General features: G+C 44.7%; 1 protein-coding gene across 5 annotated transcripts in view; it reads right to left on the reverse strand.

The window, feature by feature from the left end:
• The window catches only part of magi3a (membrane associated guanylate kinase, WW and PDZ domain containing 3a), a 127,604-nt gene that overhangs the window by 46,008 nt on the left and 60,323 nt on the right, over positions 1–21,273 (reverse strand). For 4 of the 5 annotated variants that reach the window (XM_038821100.1, XM_038821099.1, XM_038821103.1 and 1 more), the window contains exons 2-7: positions 14,676–14,792; positions 12,298–12,417; positions 6,172–6,378; positions 5,544–5,679; positions 4,466–4,545; positions 2,668–2,760 (exon numbers count right to left, since the gene is read on the reverse strand). In XM_038821100.1, the coding sequence (XP_038677028.1) occupies positions 2,668–2,760; positions 4,466–4,545; positions 5,544–5,679; positions 6,172–6,378; positions 12,298–12,417; positions 14,676–14,792 (753 nt within the window). The remainder of the gene's footprint in view (positions 1–2,667; positions 2,761–4,465; positions 4,546–5,543; positions 5,680–6,171; positions 6,379–12,297; positions 12,418–14,675; positions 14,793–21,273) is intronic. The other variant, XM_038821101.1, reaches the window with a different exon arrangement.

Genomic DNA, 21,273 nt, shown 5'->3' on the forward strand with positions numbered 1-21,273 from the left:
AGAAGTGCTAAGTGTACATTTTTTTTTATTACTTCATTCTTGCTGAATCCCCTGCACCCAACATACTGAATTTAGTCCTGCAGGGTGTGACGACTGTATTCCTGTAATCTCTGTAACAAGGTCATGAAAGTTTGTGCTGCTCTGTACTTATCCAGGTTATACAAGAGATGCCACCGTCACTTGAACCAGGTCATGGGTTCACGCCGAGGTTTTGGTGCATTATCAAGGCCGAGATATCATCACAGTACTGAGGGAGTACTGCACTGTCAGAGGTTCAATCTCTTTCAAGGGATGTTAAACAGAGACCTCGCCTGAATGTTCAAAGTAGGATGAAAGATTCCATAACACTACCTGAAGAGCAAGGGAGTTCTTGCCAGTGTCCTGACCACTAATAATAATAATAATCTTTATTGCCACAAGTAGGCTTAGATTAACACTGCAATGAAGTTACTTGCGAAAATCCCCTAGGCGCCACATTCCGACGCCTGGTTGGGTATACTGAGGGAGAATTCAGAATGTCCAAATTACCTAACAGCACGTCTTTCGGGACTTGCAGGAGGAAACCGGAGCACCCGGAGGAAACCCATGCAAACACGTGCAGACTCCGCGCAGACAATGACCCTAGGCGGGAATCGTACCCGGGACCCTGGAGCAGTGAAGCAACAGTGCTAACCACTGTGCTATCGTGCTGCCCACTATTTATCCTTCAACCAACAGCGCAAAAAACAGATTAACTGGCAATTTATCCCGTTGCGGTTTATGGAATATTTTTCTGCAAATTGGAACATAGGGGGAGGAGTAGGCCTTTTAACCCATCGAATCTGCTCCGCCATTCAATACAATCATGGATAATCATCTGCTTCAATGCCTTTTGCCTACACCATCGCCATATTCCTTTAGATCGATGGCATTTAGAAATCTGTCAATCTTTGCTTTAACCATACTGAATGACTGAGCATCCACAGTCCTCTGAGATGGAGAGTTCAAAAGATTCACAACATGCAGAATAAAAAATCTCATCTCAGTCCCAAGTAGCATCCCCTTTATTTTGAAAGTGCCCCCCTGGAAACATCCTATCTGCGCTGATACTGTATAACCCTTTGAGTATTTTGTACTGTTTGCTGCATCTCTCTACATAAGTAACTATGCCTCAACAGTAACTATCTGCCCCAAGCCTATTCCATCATTCTATTTATGATAGCCATGATGTGGAGATGTCGGCGTTGGACTGGGGTGGGCACAGTAAGAAGTCTTACACCAGGTTAAAGTCCAACAGGTTTGTTTGGAGTCACTAGCTTTCGGAGCACAGGTACTCACCTGATGAAGGAGCTGCGCTCCGAAAGCTAGTGACTCCAAACAAACCTGTTGGACTTTAACCTGGTGTTGTAAGACTTCTTCCTTCTATTTGGTACTGGCTAATCAATACCTCAACTTAAATTACCGCCTTCTCCCTACGTTCCTCAATAAATTTACCCAACAAAAATCTATTGAGTGGAGTCTTGAAAATTCAACTGAACCAGGATGTCTCAAAATCGTGAAAGGTTATACAAACATAACTTCTTTCATTCTTTCAATTCATAACACTTCTGCCATTCTGGTGTATTACAGATTTCACACATAGAATATTCTCTGCTCATTTACAATGACTTGGATTAACTTCTTGCAATTTCCACTCCCAATCCCTAAACTCTCTGTCATCTACATTCCAGTTTGAGTGCCATGTCAGTTGTCGACTCAGTTCCAGGACATCATTGCAGGAGTGCCTCAGGGAAGTGTTCTCCTCCCAACCATCTTCAGCTATTCCATCAATGACCTTCCTTCCATCATAAGGTCAGAAGTGGGGATGATCACTGACGATTGAACAATATTCAATATTCAATCGCGATTCGTCAGATACTGAAGTAGTCCATACCCAAATTCAACAAGACCTGGACAATACCCAGACTTGGGCTGACAAGTCACAAGTAACATTTTGTGCCGCACAAGAACCAGGCAATGACCATCTACAACAAGAGAAAATCTAAATCACCCCTTAATTTTCAGTGGCATTACCATCGCTGATTTGTAAATATATAGCCGTTCCTTCACTGTCTGTGAATCAAATTCCTGGAACTCCCTCCCTGACAGCACTGTGGGTGTACCTACACCACAAGGACTGCAGCGGTTCAAGGAGGCAGCTCACCACCACCTTCTCAAGGGCAAGTAGAGATGGGTAAGAAATGCTGGCCCAGCCTCAAGGCCATATCCCATAAATGAATCAATAAAAAAAAAAATCAAAAGAAGAAACTGGGTCCATTAGTCACTGCAAATACCTCAACTTAAAACTATATTTCTTTACCATTATAACAGTGACAGCATTTCAGAACTACTTAACTGCAAAGCACTACAGGATGACCTAATGTTATGAAAAGTGCTATAGAATGTCATTACCAGAAATAAAGTTATAGATATATATATATTGGCCATTTGATATCAAGGTAGCAAATTCAGACCAGGAAATCTGTTGGTTCGATATCCCACACTGTGCCCAGGTAGCTCTCACCTCCCAGATGGTCGCACCACCACCGTGCACCAGCCCCACCCCGCAACCTAGGGCGGGTGTTGGGACAAAATCAGGATGGACTGGTCTACAAAGACTCTAGAGTTGAAAAGGCTGCCGACACTCACCGTATAGGCTCATGGATGTAGACTGGCCACTTGGGCGAGGTACTGGAGGGCAACCGGTGCCCGTGGAACCTTGCTCCAGCAAGGAGTCAGCTCCTTCAGGAAAGGAAGAGAGAAAACTGGTGGGAAAAGGAAGAAAATAGATACGAGGGAGCAGCTTCAGGCTGTGATGTAATCTCAGTGTTCACCCGCAGGTCATTAGCTGCTTGAACTTTACCCTCGTGACTTGGGAGCCTGGTTTCAGGTGCCTCAGTGAAATCTCACCGTGTAAACATTACACATATCCATGATTCTCGACATGACACCTTGTGCCAATCGTACAACTGTCTCATTCAGCAGCAAAATAGCCGCTGACGCACGGTCAGAATGTTATTGCGACACCTCTAACCAAGTCATGGGTTATATTTTACGTGTATTTGGAAGCCAATACAAAATGAGAAGGGACAAGACAGTGTCCCAGGGCATCCAGAATTCTCTAGACCCAGGTTTCCCTCTGCTGGTATGGGGTGCTGTTAGAACCCCTCAATCAAATGACTGCCGCTGATGCTCTCAGCTAATATCAGACTTTCCGGGCAACAGAGGTTCTGTTTGTTAACTTGAGTAGAGGTCTGCACAAGAGAGGGTTTTGCAGTCTGCCAGCTGCAGATAAACTTGCAAACAGCCTGCGTGAGACAATGTTTTCTGAAGGATACAAGCTGAGACCAATGGACACAAAGGATATGGCATCGATCAAAATGAGCACATGTTGTCATAAACTCATGGCAAGGTTATTCTTTGCTGGGTATAGACAAACCCCATCTCATGATGTGGACCACTTCCATGCTCTAAAAGAACAGCCAGCCCCCTCCAAGCTACATAGCCACTCCCCATTTCACTTCTCTCCACAGAGCAGGTGGTTCAAACCCTTCATGTCTTTTACTTTAAAATGAGGAATTTTCATACACTTAGTTGTCCAATTGTAGTCTGAGCATCTGTCATTGGCTTCTCTTCCTATCCTGGTACTATAAATAGCATGGATAAAGGCCACTTGGGCCAACTGATCTACGGCATGTAAAGTGAGGTGTTGTTGGTCAATAACAATAGAACAGAGCTGCCTACATTCAGATTTTTAAAGCAATATTCAATAAATTACCTGCAGAATCTGACATAAAGCAAAAGGTTAATAAGATAGAGCTTCCAATTGTGATTGCTTCAATTGATCTGCCTTAACCACGATGACACATTTAGAACTTCAGGCTTCAGAAAATTTAACCCATCCAAAAGCTAACTTCTCCACACACCTTTGGACGGTGTAGGCTACAACCTTTGTGCTGCTCTTCTGATAAAGTTACACACTAGTGATAACCAATCTCAGCACTACTACAGATGCTGACAGGCCTGCTCTGTACATTCAGCATTCTAGTCTGAATGTCAGGTTTACAGTATTCAGTTTTTTCAGTTTCCTGTTACATCGAGGGATTTCTGTGTAAACACCTGTAAATGCACACTTGTAACACAGCTGCAGCAGGTTACCAAAGCAGGCCACACGCACAACATAGAACATAGAAACACTGACCATTATTCATACTTCCCACACCTCCCCTCATCCCAAACCAACAGGTTACACCATTTTGGATAGTCTGAAAAGGTGAGTGGGGTGGGGCCACCACACATGTATCTTTCACTCTGCACTGCATTGAGATAGTGTGTGATCCCGGGTGCCAAATTGCACTGAACTGCACATTAACTAAGTGGAAACACATTTGCATCTTTGGTTGAAAATACTTATTTTGAAAGAGAAAATTGTGGCATTACTACTTACCACCTTCGCCACATTCCTCTGGGGGTTTCGCTTTCTTAGCGAGACGAGGGTCCAGCCATGTAGTTGTCTTAGTATTGTGACTGTGAAAGGAAAGAACGATTACTACAATACAAAAGATAACAAGGTACTACAGGAGGTGAGTGGGTTGGTGGCAGAGGAATGAAATGGGGCAGGATTGGGGAAAGAAAGGTTAAGATTACTGCAAGATATAATGATGGTATAGGACTGAGGGCTGGAGGGGGTGGGGGGCGGCGGCGGCGGCATAGCGATGATACGGCGGTGCAAACACTAGAACTCGGAAAAGGCTGGGCACCTTTGGCACATTTTCAATGATGGTCAAGTCTGGTTTTCACCCCACTCCTTGGGTACATTGGGTGCAACTGAACTTGGGAGCTTGCAGTGCACAAATGGGCTGCCGCATTTCCCACAACAGTCACTACACTACAGTAATGATTTGCTATATTTTGTGGTGCCCTGAGGCAGTGAAAGCCACTATATTAACACAAGTTCTTTCCTATCCTTTTTAGGGTGTTTTAAAATAAATTTAGAGTACTCAATTCATTTTTTCCAATTAAGGGGCAATTTAGTGTGGCCAATCCACCTACCCTGCACATCTTTTGGGCTGTGGGGGCAAAACCCACGCAAACACAGGGAGAGTGTGCAAACTCCACAGGGACAGTGACCCAGAGCTGGGGCTGAACCTGGGACCTCGGCGCCGTGAGGCAGCAGTGCTAATCACTGCACCACTGTGCTGCCCAGGTAATTTTGTGAGTGCTACAAACAGACTTATTTAAGAAAACCTTGTGAAATGGAATTGTGTTCACTATGAATTTCAGAACCCATCACCTCAGTCTGAATTCCCTCCCTCATCTTCTTGAAACGTTTCCTGTCCTAACATCTCCTAATGTGGTTCAGTTCAATTGTCTTCTGATGGCGCTCCTGTGAAATAGTTTGAATGTCTTTCTATGTTAAAGATGCTAGACAAATGCAAGCTGTTGTTGCTGAATGCTGGGGAAAACAAGACAATTTATTTTTCAGTTTTACAAACAACCCTACATGTTTGGAGATGGATACTCACTCGATGAAGTAAATCATCCCACTGTCAGTGTAGGCCATCTCCCAATTGCTTGGCAACGGCTCGACCAAATCTTCCCTGGTAACCGGATCCAAGTACCTGAATTCTGCCACCGCATCCGTGTGGCTGGGCCCTGGTCCTGTAGAATCAGTTAACCCTATTACATTATTTATATCAGTAAGTGAAAACCATGTGGGACAATTTGTACAAGTCTGAGTATTTTCATTTGACCATAATAGATTTTTGCTAATCCAGACAGACAGATAATCCAAGTCTGTTCAGGCCATTATCTGTAAATGCACAATGAAATACTAGGATGCGAAGCTGGGGCAATATAAAACAAAAAGGATGATGGAGTGGCTTTGTACAAGATCTTAGATCAGCTCATGTGGAATAATGCCTTCAGTTCTGGCTGCAGGATATGGTGACTGCAGCTACTTTAACTAATTGCTTTTCTCACCTTGCTTTGTTCTTAAAGGAAACCCTGGCAAAAGATGAGCATCAGTTTTAGTTCCCTTAGAGATGGATTACTGCATAACATTCCAAACAAGAGTGCGAGCAGAGCAAATGATACAGACTGGGCGGAGCCAAAACGATGTGAAAGTACATCTGTGATTCCACTCTCCCTCACCTGGGCAACCGGTCCCATTGGCAGTGGGCCTTTCGTCATCTTCCTCTTCATCTGGGACCATGGTGTCAACTCGCTGCATCATGCTCACAGATGTTGTTCGTTTCCTTTGTGCCTCTTCTGAGCCATCGTCCAGAACAACCTGATCCACTACATCCTGCTGAAAGGGACCGGGCTCTGCGGGAGGCTTTGGCGTTCCATAGAAATTACCTGTCAAATATCAGGAGGGATAAGGAGGGACACGAAGACCAGGTGAGCTTCTCAGTTATATCACACTTTTCACATTTTTGAAATTTATATTCAATAAATAAATAAGATTCAATTACACATTTCCCACATATTAAAAATTCCTCAAAGCTAAAGCTTCCCTTCAGCTCGGCAGCCAGATTGCTCAGTGTGATCCTGGGTCTATGCAGAGTTCGATCTCAGTAAGAGGAGCTACAGAAGTTCAAAATCAACCAGAGCATACACTGCACAAAGTAACGCTAACCTGTTATACTGTGTCCACTAATATGTATATAAAGGTATCTGACGTCATTAGTAAAAGCGTGACATCATCAGTAAGCACGGTAATGCCCAAGTTGCTGTTGTAGTTCATGAAGGCTGGTTGAAGGACCTGTTCATCACTGCTGCCAGATTGTGCGCACCTGCTGCACTGTATATTTTATACAGTTAGTTTGAGCTGGTTTGTCACGTGTGCGGCAGTGAAGTGGGCGCTGACCCACAGCTATGAAAGTAAGCCAATGAAAAATAAGTCAGCGGCACCATGGCTATGCTCGAGATCGGTCAGTGAGTTTGTGGAGGGGCCGAGGACTGGACTGAACTTGGCGAATGGACTTCAGATGAAGATAAACAGTGATCAATTCTCGTGTGTGTGTGTGTGTGTGTGTGTGTGTGTGTGTGTGTGCACAAACTGATCAGCTAATGAGGAATTTAGCAATACCACAGAAACTGGGAATTTAGCAATACCACAGAAACTGGGCGGGCATTTCATTTGGGGATTTAGTTGCATTCGCTCAGGGTCACCACAATCCTAAACCCTCAGTGATTGTCCAAAGTTTTAAATTCCATAGTCATTTTTGTAAGGCAGGAAAGTCAGTAGCTAACTTTGCTGCTGAATTATGTCAACTCTCTCAGCACTGAGAGTTGGGGTCGTGTTAAAGAACATAATCCGGGCAGATAAGTCTGTGGCATTGAGGGCAGCATACAGCGCCGCCTGCTCGGAGAAGCCACACTGACTTTCAAGAAATCCCTGGAAATTTCTCAAGGAATGGAAATGGCTGCAAACAATGCCAAAGATATTCAAAATGGTGGGGCACAGGGGGCTGCAGTGCATCAAATGAGCAAGGAGACAGCAAACTAATGGGTGTATTGTTTCAGGTGTGAGGAGCATACTATGCAAATAACTGCAAATTCCTGATGCTGTCTGTCACAATTGCGACAAAAAGGGAAATTTGGATAGAAAGTGCAGGGGTGCTGAGAGCAAGTGAAAGGCTGCGCAGGCAAACTCAAGTTCAAAGAAGTCTCAGTCAGCTGCGCACCACCTGGGTAGCACAGGGCAGGAAGAGGAGTGCTCCTACAACATGATCAATGTGAGTGAGGCATGTGCGAGCCAATCTATACTACAGTGGAGGTCGGTGGAAAAAAAGATGGAGGTGGACATGGAAGCCTCTGTATCTGTCAGTAGTGAGGAGATCTACAGAAAAACTTGGTACTCTAAGCAAGTACCCACCCTCACTCAGACAGAGATCAAACTATGGAGGTACACCAGAGAGTACATACCATTTATTATTTATTTCTTGGGACATAGCATACAACAATAAATAAGCAAGAACACGGCTGCTGGTAGTAGAAGGGAATGGGCCTAGTCTGGTAGGGCATGACTGGCTCAGTAAAATCTAGTTAAACTGCGGTGATAAAAAGCACACACGGGTGACAGAGGATGTTATTTAGAAATTTCCGGAGGTTTTCAAAGACGAACTGGGCAAATTGTGGGGCACTACAGTGAAGGTGTTTGTACACCTTCAGGCTATACCTCGCTTTTTCAAACTTAGGACAGTGCCTTATGCCACGAAGGACAATGCAAACGTAGACCCACTGAGTCATTTTCCGTTACCAGAATGCCCACCACAACACTGTTTCCTCCAACGGGAATTTTCTTGCTCGAGACTTTCAAATTCTCCTGTGAATGCAAAGCAAATCAAATAGTGGACAGACCACGACCCCGTCACGTCTCAGCTGAAAAGATTCATTATGCAGGATTGGCCTCCTGTTATAGCGGATGACGATCTGAGACCATTTGCAAGACGGAAAGCTGAACTAAGTGTGCATTCTTTGGGGTCCAGAGTGGTCGTCCCACCCCTTGGGCATTCACAGGTCTTGGATGAGATCATAAGGCTCACCCCAGTGCCTCCCGGATCAAACGTCATATGTCTGATGGCCCAGCATGGATCAGGACTTTGAGAAAAAGGTAAAATCCTGTTCTGTGTCAGATTGACCAAAAGATGGCGCCACCGGCATAACTACATCCATGGGAGTGCCCTGACCGTCCCTGGTCCAGGCTTCACATGGACATTGCAGGGCCTTTCATGGGTTGGATGTTTCTAATAATTCTGGAGCGCCCTCTTTTTTTTCAATTTAGAGTACGCGATAATTTGTTTTTTCCAATTTAGTGTGGCCAATCCACTTAACCTACACATCTTTTGGGTTGTGGTGGTGAAACCCACGCAGACAGGGTGAATGTACACACCCTCTTAAGTGGTTGGAAGCACTGGAAGCACCCAACATGCTCCTACTATGATAGAGAAACTGCGCCAAGTTTTTGCCACTCATTGCTTACCGGATTCCCTCATCTCCGATTATGGCACAACGTTTACAAGTGACTTGTTCCAGGAGATTGTGCAGAGAAATGGAAAACGCAAGGTGCGCACTGCTCCTTTTCATCCCACCTCAAATGGTTTAGCAGAGAGAGCTGTGCAGACATTGAAAAAAGGATGACAGGCGAAGGGGCCTGTCCAAAATCTCACCTGGAGCTGCTTCATCCGGATGTCAAAGTGAGAGTGGGGAGGAGACAGGAAATGCAGAAAGAGAGACATGACCACAAATCATGGGGAGAGAGATTTCAAATCAAATAACTGCATCTGTAAGAGAAGTTTCGGCAGTAACCAATGCTGGCTGCCTGGAGTAATTTATGGAAGAGTCATCCACAGGCGCCACGATCGCATTCGTCAGTGCCAAGGTGAACAACCAAGCTTCCAGACCACACGGGCAAAAGGGAATGCTACTGTAGAAACCCAACAGAAAATGGTGCCTGATGAACAGGGGCATCTAGTGGTTTCTGCCCCAGGAGGGTTAGGGACATTCATTCACAGACACCAACCCACTCCTGCGCCCTCAAACGCAGCTCCATTAGGGCAAGACTCACCAATGTCAATGGAGACACCAGGGGTACTCGCAGGTGACAGTGTAGTTGCAAAGCTCCTGAAAGACTGAGTGCAGCTGAGACATGAGAGTCATTATGTATGAATGTTTGGATTACAGAATGTAAAAGGGGGATCAAAATTAAGGGGGGGGGGGGGGGAGAAATGTTATAGTGTGCACACAAAGATGTATATGCACGTCATCAGTAAGCGTGGGCATTTGCGGGTTGTTGTTAGAGTGCTTGCTAGTGTATACGCAGAAAAATGTTTCGTGTAGGGGACTTCAAAACTGGGAGCCATAAAAGTAAGACATTAATTAATAAATGGAATAGGAAATTCAGGAGAATTTCTTTACCCAAAAAGTGGAATTCGCTACCATAGGAAGTGGTGAGGTGAATAGTGTAGCTACAATTAAGATAGAGAAGTGCATGAAGGAGAAAAATACAGAAGGATATGCTGATTGGATACGAGATGAGGATGGGCGGGAAAAGGCTTGTGTGAAGCAAAAACACCCGAGGCCAGCTGGACGATTTAAAGATACGGGATCTCCCATTTAAGACGGAGATGAAGAGAACTTTTGTCTTGAAGGGTAATTAGCCTTTGGAATCCTCTTCAACAGAGTAGTGGAGATAGGGTCACTGAATATATTCAAGGCTGAGTTAGATAGATTTTTAATCAATATGGCAGTCAAGGATTATGGGGAGGGGCAGGCAGGACAATTGAGGTACGGTCACAATCAGATTAGCCACAATCTCATTGAATGGCAGAGCTGGCTTGATGGGCCAGATGGTCTACTCTTGTTCCTATTTCTTATCATAGAAAGGGTACAGCACAGAATGAGGCCATTCGGCCCACCTAGTCCATGCCAACCCTAGGACACCGAGGTGCCCTTTCTAATGCCTCCTTCCTGCACCTGGTACATAGCCCTGTAGCTTAGAGCGCTTAAGGTACAGGTTAACCCTTTTAAAAGTGTTTAGGTACTCTGCCTTCTTCACCAACTCGGCAGCAAATTCCAGACTCCCACTGCCCTCTGCACAAAAACGTTCTTCCACAAGTCACCTCTACACCTTCTGCCACCTATCTTATGAGAGCCCACGTACATCTAAGCATGTGAACCGTGCGTGAAGGCCAGTTGGGACACAGGAAATTGAGTTTTGGATGGCCTGAAGTTGACAGCAAATTGAACTTGGGAAGGCCAGTCAGGACTGTGTTGGAATAGTCAAGATTAGAGGCAGGAATTGGATATGGGCTTCGTGGCCAATAAGCTGATGCAGGGATGTAGTTCAATGTTATGGAGGTGTAACTAGACACTTTGTGCCTGAGGACTGAAGGAAATTACAGATCTAGAGAGGGGAGATTACTTAAAATGGAAAGAGAACAATATGCATAGAAAATGAAAGATGATGGCTCTGATCGACTAACTAGTTACAAAGCTCAAGGGCAGCGAGTCATCAAATATTGAGATGCATTAGAAGGTCAGTACTGCGCTGAAATAGTGAGGTGATTTTCCTACTTTATAAATTATTGGTGCGACAGTACATAGAATATTGTGTACCGTTTTGGACACCTTAGCACAGAGAGGATATTGCAGTTAATGAAAGGGGACAGACCAGAACAACCATAATGATTTGAGGCCGGAAAAATTTGACGAGGAATAATAACGTTGAGGTGTAATATGACTGCCTTTATTTAGGATTCTAAAGCGACTAGACAACATTTGCCATAATAAGCTGTCGTAACTGGACCAGAGCACTATAACCAGAATAAGTAGACAGTACTTGAAGCAGATTAAAAAACTTAACCATCTCACTAATGGAGTGCAATCTCCATTTCATGCACTAAGGGAACCTGGTTGTAAGACGGAATGCTGTGTTATTCCAGGCAGACTAACAGTCAGGTAGAAATCATTCTCTCATCCAGAGATCGTGCTGTTTAACTAAACCTCAAGCTTCAGAAGAATCCTTCCATTAATGGGATTGACTTTATCCAGAGTATAAAATGTGATCTACCAGCGTTGGTGCAAGATGACCCATTTTTGTCAGTCACCATGCATGGTTTGCTATGTAGAGGCATCTTAAAATCCTGTGCACCCTCTTGGCCTGTAACACCCGCCTGACCCATGCACCGACTTACAAGTATAACCCTAAACATGTACGTCTGAGCTGAAAATTCAAGGCCAACTTCAAATAAAGGTAGAGCCCTAAACATGCATTTAGTATCTGAAGATCAGGGACTCACACACACACACACACACCTTATACACCAAGTATAGACCTAAACATGCATCTTGGCACCAGATAAACAGGGTAGTATTATACACTGGGTCAATTTATATGCCAGTTAACAGTACATTTTTTATAACGTAAAGTAAAACATATTCATCTCTTTGCGTATTCAAATACCGCTGCAGCTTTGTAAAGGGTACTGCACCAATTATGCTGACTTACATTTTGACCAAGCTTTTGGACAATAACTCAAGTGTCAAATTTTGTTTGACTCTTGTGATGTGTCTTGGGATGTCCTAAAATGATAAAAAGTGATGTGCATGCAAGTTGCTTTTAGTGACTTCAAAGAGTTTTGGGTGAGTTGTGCAGAAGTGACCTTTGGAGTTAGAGTATCAGTGTGAGTGCTCATTTACCTTAGAGCTTTCCAGAGGACAGCAGCTCTGGAACAGGAGGCGGGTGAAGTGAGGAGGATGATTTAAACTCACCGTCGAACGTTCCGCTCTCCAAAAGGGCTCCACTCTCCTCGAGTGCTTTAAATTCCTCCAGGGAAATGAAGTTATAATCAACCCCTGGCACTTCACCTTCCCGGGGTGGCCTTGTAGTGCCTGAGGACACAAACAGCCAAAAAGACATTTAAGCAGTGAAAGGGCTCAGGTTCAATATTGCCGCGATTCAGTAGGCGTTTGTCTGTTTGCAGAGCAGAAAAATAATTCAGTGTTGAGGAAGCAAAGGCGCAGGGTAATCACTAACAGAGTCAAAGAAAAACATTTCCACAGAGGATTGATAAGACAGAGGTTAGAATATTAAAAGAGTTGGATCAATAATTTTAAAAACAGATAAAGACAGACTTGCATTAATATAGCACCTTTTGTGGATTTAGAGCAATTAAACACTTGTGATGTGTAATTACTGTTGCAACCTTGGAAAATGTGTCAGCAAATTCTGCACAGTAAGTTCCCTAAAAACAGCAAGGCGATGATGACAAGGTGATCTATATTTAGTTGCTGGTTGAAGACTGAATATTGACAGGGACACTGGTGAGAAGCTCGTATGGGAGAGCAGGCAGGGTCTCAATTTCATCTGGAATACGGTACCACTAACAGCACTGAGTATCAATCGAATCTTGTGCTCAAGCAAGGGCATGAACGCATGTCCTTCTAACTCAGGAGACTGGAGTGCTAGCCACGAAGCACTGGCTGAGACAGGATGTGATGAATTAACAAGGATTGGAGCTGAGAACTCCAGTTGTGCTGCTAATTCTGTAATCAACGGTGAGCTCCTGTTTTTGGGACTCGATCTGGCCATTTCTCACCATTGGTATCAGTCTGGCTTTCTCTAACCAGGAGTCAATTCAAAGCACCCATCAGGTGAGCAAGTTCCTGCGAACATGTTGCCAGGAAAATCTATTTGAGGAACAACTCTATAACCAGCACCTCCACACTGGCCAATTCTTTATTCCTGCCTCAATGGATAACACGCTAACCTCTGGATGTTGAGAGTTCAAGTTGCACTCCAGAGCGTTAAATTGAAACTGGACGAAGACTCCAGCGCAATACTGAGGGAGCGTTGCAATGTTATAGGTGCAAGAGACATCTGCTCCCTCAGATCAATGTAAAAGATGCCACCGCACTATTTTGAAGGGAGGCAAGGAAGGTTCCTCCTGGGGCCCAGCCCAGTATTTCTTTCTCAACTAACCGTACCAAACAGATTATCTGGTCACTATCATGTTGCTGTTTGTGGGATCCTGCTGTGCAGAAATTGATTGCTGCATTTCCTACATCACAGTAGTGAATGACCTTTGATATACCCTCAGCCCCTCGAAGGTGCTATATAAATCCATGACTTTCTTTTGTTTGTTTGATTCCTGAACAGTTAACAGCCAGTATGAAAGGTTTCACAGGCAACAGTGGCCCTAGAACAGCTCAGTAAATACCCAACCTTTCCGGTGGGCACCTACACCAAAACTAACATTGGGCCGTTTGAGCAGAGGAAACCACCAGTGAAATCAATCCTACGCTGTCCTGAAATATCAGTCACGCATGTGCACTCTCCATCAAAGATCCTCAGACTGTTGTCGGGAACCACCCCCGCATCCCCCTAAATTTTACACCTTTTAACCCAGGGGTACAAAGGTCAATGGTGCCCCACAAAATCACCTAACCCTCCTGGTGTCTCAGGTTCAAGACAATACCAATTAAATTATTATTTTTTTAATTTTTAGAGTAGCCAATTATTTTTTGTTTCCAATTAAGGGGCAATTTAGCGTGGCCAATCCACCTACCCTGCACATCTTTGGGTTGTGGGGGTGAAACCCACGCAGACATGGGGAGATTGTGCAAACTCCACACGGTCAGTGACCCAAGGCTGGGATTCGAACCCAGATCCTCAGCGCCGCAGTCCCAGTGCTAACCACTGCACTGCATGCCGCCCGCATACCAATGAACTTACTCATGAAGCTAGTCCATTGAGTTTACAGCAGAGAAACAGACCATTCGCTCCAATTGGCCCATGCTGGTGATGTTCCACTTGAATCTCCTTCCACCACTTTTCATCCACCTCGATCAGGATAACTTCTATTGCTTTCTCCCTTATGTTTATCTAGCTTCCCCTTAAATGCATCCACACTATTCACAATTACTCCTTGCGGAGCACGAGCCTTTGCATTTATTAGTGACTGTCTTATGTTTATAGCCCTGGGGTTCGCACTCATGGCCAGAATTGCTTGTTGGAAAACCAATCTTTCTTTTTCCAGCCACATCTCAGAAAGCTGAACTTCACTCAGCTGTGTCGCCGTGATGTTACTGGACTGCAAGCAATGGACACGCACGCGCACACATTTAGTTACATGACAGACTGCACTTACATGGGATTGTTCTCAGATAGAGATTGTCCCGGATCACCTGTTGTAGCTGGTGGTCCACCGATCCCTTCTGGAATTGAAGACTGAGGTAGTGGCGAAGCTCCTTGTTTATTATTCTGCCTGTAAAGAAAAGCAATCAATGGTTTAATTTTTTTATTTTTTTTTACAACCTCATCCATCAGCACACCCTGTGAAAAGGAGCAACAGCAGGCACAGAAAGGACAATTTGCAGCAAGGACAACGGTCGTTTGCTTCAGCGCAGAAATCACCCGTCACCAGGGTCATTGGATTTATCTCACATATTGAACAAACGATTCCATTTATAACATTACACAGCTTCTAAAAGCAATAAATACTTCCACTATAATGTCACTGGATTGAACAGAAGTCAAACTGAGCTCTGCCAGGTTGTGATGCAGCAAGAGAATTGCTGTAATGGGATTCGATTACACAGAGGACCGACCAGACGTCCCCTGGAGCAGTAATCAGACATTCAGTTACACACATTAACTCTCGAAACAGCCCGTACACTTAGATAGAAATATCAGCTGTTAGAGGGGAGGAGTGGCAAAGGGACATGTTTGATATGGTATCAGTGTCCACCAGCCCGATCCTCAAATAGGGATTTCTCATCTTGTGCTTAAACTGCCCTGTGGCAGCACCCCATCAGATCTCTAACTACCCCTTGCCCCAGAACCACCCCCCCCCCACACCCGCCCCCCCCCCCCACACCCCCCCCCCCCCCCCCCCGCCCACACACACCCCCACACCCCCCGAACTCAATTTCTCCAATCCCAGGGCCTGCTGCTACATTGCCCAACTTTTTAATTGTTCTCTAGATCTTGCTCATTAGAAAGTTGTGCTGATCCAAGTGTTCCATCTTCTTCATTCTCCCATGTGCGTGGGTCTCAGCCCAAAACCTAAACGTGGGCAGGGTAGGTGAATTGGCCACACTAAATTGCCCCTTAATTGGAAAAAACAATTGGGTATTCAACACTTTTTTGAAAAAGTGTTCCTTCAAACCTATCAAGTTTAAACTCCTCACATTTCCTTAGGCTCAGCATCTATCTTAACACTTGTGAAACACCACAAAACTTTTTCTCTACATTAGTTTGTTTACATGAAAGTACTTTTCTTTCCTAACTCCACACTCTCTTGTATTGCAAGCCATGTGCTACCAGTTCATAGGAATATAGCAGCAAGGGGTGGCCATTCTGCCTCTCGAGTCTGTTCCACTATCATTTCATGACACATCTGTGACTCCATTTAGAGATAGTGTACTAAGCGGCTTCCTGGCCCACCAACATGCTGCTTGGAGCCATGAGATTATAGAGTTAGGGACAGGTCTCTCTGCACAGTGCACACCAGGCTCAACAGTTCAGGATCAGGCATGCTGGGAAATGTGCCCGTTTCCCCCTCAAGATGTGACTGTCACGGCAAGGCCAGCATTTATTGCCCATTCCAAGATGCCCCTGAGCTTTGAGGTCGTGGTCGATATTCTTCTTGACCCACTGAACTCCACGTGATAAAGGTACACCAACAATGCTGTCCAGAATAAGTGGCCTCATTTTGCTCTGTAAGATTTTGAGTGACTGCCTCTCTCCGTGCTCGGTGACTACAGTGAGAAGTGCCACAGAGGTAGCACTGTTTGCTATCACTGCAGCACTCTTCATATCAAGACTCCAACATAGTGCAGGAAATTAAGCGTACAAATTTCAACCCCACCACCACCACCACAATACTTGGCATGGTTCCGAAAACCCTCTTCCGCCTCTCCCACATCCAAACTGCTGGAGTTTAAAGAAATAAGGTACATTCAGAACTTGAACAATGGGAAATTCAAGTAGTGAACCAAACTGGATGATAAAGCTAGTCATTAACAGAAAGGTTCACGCAGCAACATCAGAGGATGAAACAGAGGATTGGCTCATCGTGCTTTTGGGTTTGGTACAGCACCCCTTTTACATGTCAATCGTCCCTCCAAATTTCAGGATGTTAATGTCCTGCAAAGGACCCTTCTCCCAAAAATACAGACACTAACAGTAGGAGCTGCACTGGGGCAAATGAACAAAGAACAAAAAAAATTACAGCACAGGAACAGGCCCTTCGGCCCTCCCAGCCTTCACCCATCCAGATCCTTTATCTAAACCTGTCGCCTATTTTCCAAGGATCTACTTCCCTCTGTTCCCCGCCCGTTCATATATCTGTCTAGATGCATCTTAAATGATGCTATCGTGCCCACCTCGACCACCTCCGCTGGCAAAGCGTTCCAGGCACCCACCACCCTCTGCGTAAAAAACTTCCCACGCACATCTCCCTTAAAATTTCCCCCTCTCACCTTGAAATCGTGACCCCTTGTAATTGACACCCCCACTCTTGGAAAAAGCTTGTTGCTATCCACCCTGTCCATACCTCAATTTTGTAGACCTCAATCAGGTCCCCCCTCAGCCTCTGTCTTTCCAACAAAAACAATCCTAATCTACTCAACCTTTCTTCATAGCTAGCACCCGCCATACCAGGCAACATCCTGGTGAACCTCCTCTGCACCCTCTCTAAAGCATCCACATCCTTCTGGTAATGTGGCGACCAGAACTGCACACAGTATTCCAAATGTGGCCTAACCAGAGTCATATACAACTGTAACATAACCTGCTGACTCTTGCACTCAATACCCCGTCCAATGAAGGCAAGTATGCTGTATGCCTTCTTGACCACTCTATCGACCTGCGTTGCCATCTTCAGGGTACAATGGACCCGAACTCCCAGATCTCTCGGTACATCAATTTTCCCCAGGACTCTTCCATTGACCGTATAGTCCGCTCTTGAATTAGATCTTCCAAAATGCATCACCTCGCATTTGCCTGGATTGAACTCCATCTGCAATTTCTCTGCCCAACTCTCCAATCTATCTATATTTTGCTGTATTCTCTGATAGTCCTCCTCACTATCTGCAACTCCACCAATCTTAGTATCATCTGGCAGGTTAAGGGTATCCAATGCACTTAAAAGTACTATTGAAAAGCTCGCTCTTGCAGAGATTTCTCCCTGCCAATGCAACCATCTATCTTCATGACAGACCAGAGGTTGCCTTAATCTAGAGTCTGATTTTGAGTTGGCTGAGCCAAGCAAACACAAAGCCATCAGAAATCAATTCTGGAGCCTCCTTGAGCTAAGTGTTCTCCAGTAGTGGAAGGCTGCTCATAGCATTTTCTAATCTTATTTCTCTGTAAGCCTCAGATTACATTATACATCAAGCAAACATGCAAGACTGGAGATCCCCAATGAGTCGGCCAGCTGCCGGTGTGCAGCACCGTCAGCCAGCAATATAGTGAAAGCCATGAGGATTTCACAGTCCTGGCCATCAGCCACTCTCACTCACAGTGATAATTTTTTTCAAAGTCCCCATTGGGTAGGAGCTCAATGATTCAAACGCAGTCAGTAACACTACTCCACCTGGTGGCACTGAACTAGTTTAAAATTCCATCCCACTCAAAATACAGTGCCACAGATAATCCCTTCGAGTAGTGAACCAAACTGAATGATAAAGCAAGCCTTCATACACTGACTCAAACTACTGGGGGGTGTTTTGCTTCCACCTTATTCCTTACCTTGTTCCTTCTTTCTACCTTTTGAATTAGGGGTTGATATTTAAGTTTCTCCCATGCTGCTGCTGACAGAATGTTACCATGATTGTAATTCAACCACAATAACAAGCAGTGATGGGGAAAACCTACTCCTCCTCCTGCCCCATAGGCCGATATCACTTGGGAAGACTTAATCTTCTGAACACAAGGGAATACAAACCTAGCCTATGCAACCATGTCCTCACAACTTACCCATCTCAGTCCTAGCTGGTGAATCTGCCCCGATCCCCCTCCAAGACCGAGGGGTGGCACGGTAGCACAGTGGTTCGCATTGTTGCTTCACAGCAGCAGGATCCCGGGTTCGATCCCCGGCTTGGGTCACAGTCTGTGCGGATCCTGCACGTTCTCCTCGTGTCTGCGTGGGTTTCCTCCGGGTGCTCCGGTTTCCTCCCGCAAGTCCCGAAATACATGTTTGTTAGGTGAATTGGACATTCTGAATTCTCCCTCTGTGTACCCGAACAGGCGCCGGAGTGTGGTGATTTGGGGTTTTCACAGTAACTTAACTGCAGTGTTAATGTAAGCCTACTTGCAACAACAATAAAGATTATTAAATATCCAACCCGAGGTGCAGTGCCCAGAACTGAATGTGCAGAACGGTTCTGGTAATAATCCAGAGGTGGGGAATCAAATCCCACCATAGTAGTTAGGAAATTCAAATCCTTTTAATTAAATAAATCGGAACAAAGCTAGCATCAGTAATGATGACTCTGCAACGACTGAAGAAAACCTGCCACCCTCTTCTGGCCTACATATGACTCCTGGCCCAATGTAGGTGAAAGTTTGCTGCCTTCTGAAATAGCCTTGTAAGTGTCAAAAAGGGATACAAAAAAAACCATGATGCATACGACTGCAGTGATTCCAGAAGGCAACTCATCACTACCACCAACAAAGTGATGGACAATAAATGCCAGTCTTGATAACAATGCTCACATTCTACTAATGAATGAAAAAAGTACTTGGGTTGCCAGCTCTGGTTTCACCTCTTCCTGGAGATTTTCCCACGATACTTGCCACTGTTTATCGTTATTACACATTAGTCATGTTTATTTAGCAAAATAAATAACATGCAAATCAAAGGACCACTACCTAACAGAAAACTCAAGAATATGTTTAAAGTATATTTCTGAAACCTCAAATGCAACAAGAGTAATTTTCTTTGACTTGTCAATAGGTGTTACCATTATATCTTTTTGACTTTTTACAATGCACAGCAAGCTAAAGGTAAATAAGACCAAAACCAATCCTAATTCAATTCACTGGCTTACAAATTCCACTCCGAGTTTAGCTTCAGCAAAAAGAGTAGAATGTATTATACAACACTTCACAGGCTAACTCCTTTCAGCTCGTGTTTTCTAATAATAATAATCTTTATTAGTGTCACAAGTAGGCTTACATTAACACTGCAATGAAGTTACTGTGAAAATCCCCTAGTCTCCTCACTCCGGCACCTGTTTGGGTACACAGAGGGAGAATTCAGAATGTCCAATCCACCTAACAAGCACATCTTTCGGGACTTGAGGGAGGAAACCGGAGCACCCGGAGGAAACCCACGCAGACACAGGGAGAATGTGCAGACTCCGCACAGAGATCCAAGCCGGAATCGAACCAGAGTCCCTGGCACTGTGAAGTAACAGTGCTACCATGATTCCTCCCCAATTTGTGTTCTCATCTCTCTCCTCCTTCTCCACAGTAACCATTGCGCAGGATTCTTTGGAGTTTCCAGATGGTGGTGCAAATGCAATCGTCCTCAAAAACGTTCTGAATAGGGAGGTGACCAGCAAACGCACAAGTCAACTAAAAACCAAGACAGCCAGGGAGTAAAGATGAACGAACCATTTATCATGGAAAATTGCCTCCAGGGCACAACCTGGGATACAGTTAAGACCATTCCAAGACACTCGGGGTTGGAATCCAGACCAATAGCCCAGACGCAGTATAACCTGAGCTTTACACAACTTCACCCCATTTCATTCCAACCTCCAAGGCAAAAAGTAACATCCCAGTAGCCTTTAAAATTACTTTTTCTACTGGTCCATTAAATCGAAATTATTATTATCTTTATTATTGTCACAAGTAGGCTTACATTAACACTGCAATGAAGCCGCTGTGAAGCCCCTAAATCTGCATGTTCCTCTCTAGCTTCGCTCCAAATACAAATCATTCCTTCCTCACCAGTGTGAATGCCTGTGAGAGCACAATCGAGGGGTGGGTGATGCAGGGTGTTTTGTGCTGTGTCCAGGGATGTCTCAGCCTGCTTCTCTCTCTGGCTCTGCTACAGGAACTGGTTCTCAACAAGCTCAAAGACTCTGTGCAGACACAGGAGCGGCCTTGTCTGGTGAATTCTGAAGCTTTCAAAGGGATTGCTTGGTCGGTCAACCGCGGGGATTCAACTTCCTGCAGATTTTCAGAGGTATTCTGAGGAGACGTCCTTGGAACAAAACCACTACACAAGAACTTAAAAGCGTTAGGAAGGGGGGTAGATGAGGGGAGAGGAAATCAGCATTGTTGGGAATAATTCTTAACTGAAGAAAGATGTGCAGGCATAATGAACCCAAGTATTGGATCTTGCCCACGTGTTTGCTTCATGTTTCAACAGCAGAAACACAAGATACACACTCAAACCCAGGTCGAGAGAATCACCAAACATTTGTATATTGTAAAGCAAACTATTTTGCTGGTCACCTTCACGCTGTTTCAGATTCTGTAGCCCAATAATGAATGCCCGCCCCATCACTCTCCGAGTGCCACGAATTTGAGCAAGTCCAAACATACTGGCCATATCAAAGAAAGAGATTTGCATTTCTATAGCACCTTTCACAACCTTATGACATCCCAAAGCACTTTATAGCCAATGATGTTTTAAAATGCAGTCAAGTGTTCTAATATAAGAAACATAGCAGCCAAATTGAACACAGCAAGCTCCCACAAACTGCAAAGTGATAAAAACCAGAGAGTCT

This window comes from Scyliorhinus canicula, chromosome 15 (genome assembly GCF_902713615.1).
Source record: "Scyliorhinus canicula chromosome 15, sScyCan1.1, whole genome shotgun sequence".
NCBI lineage: Eukaryota > Metazoa > Chordata > Chondrichthyes > Carcharhiniformes > Scyliorhinidae > Scyliorhinus > Scyliorhinus canicula.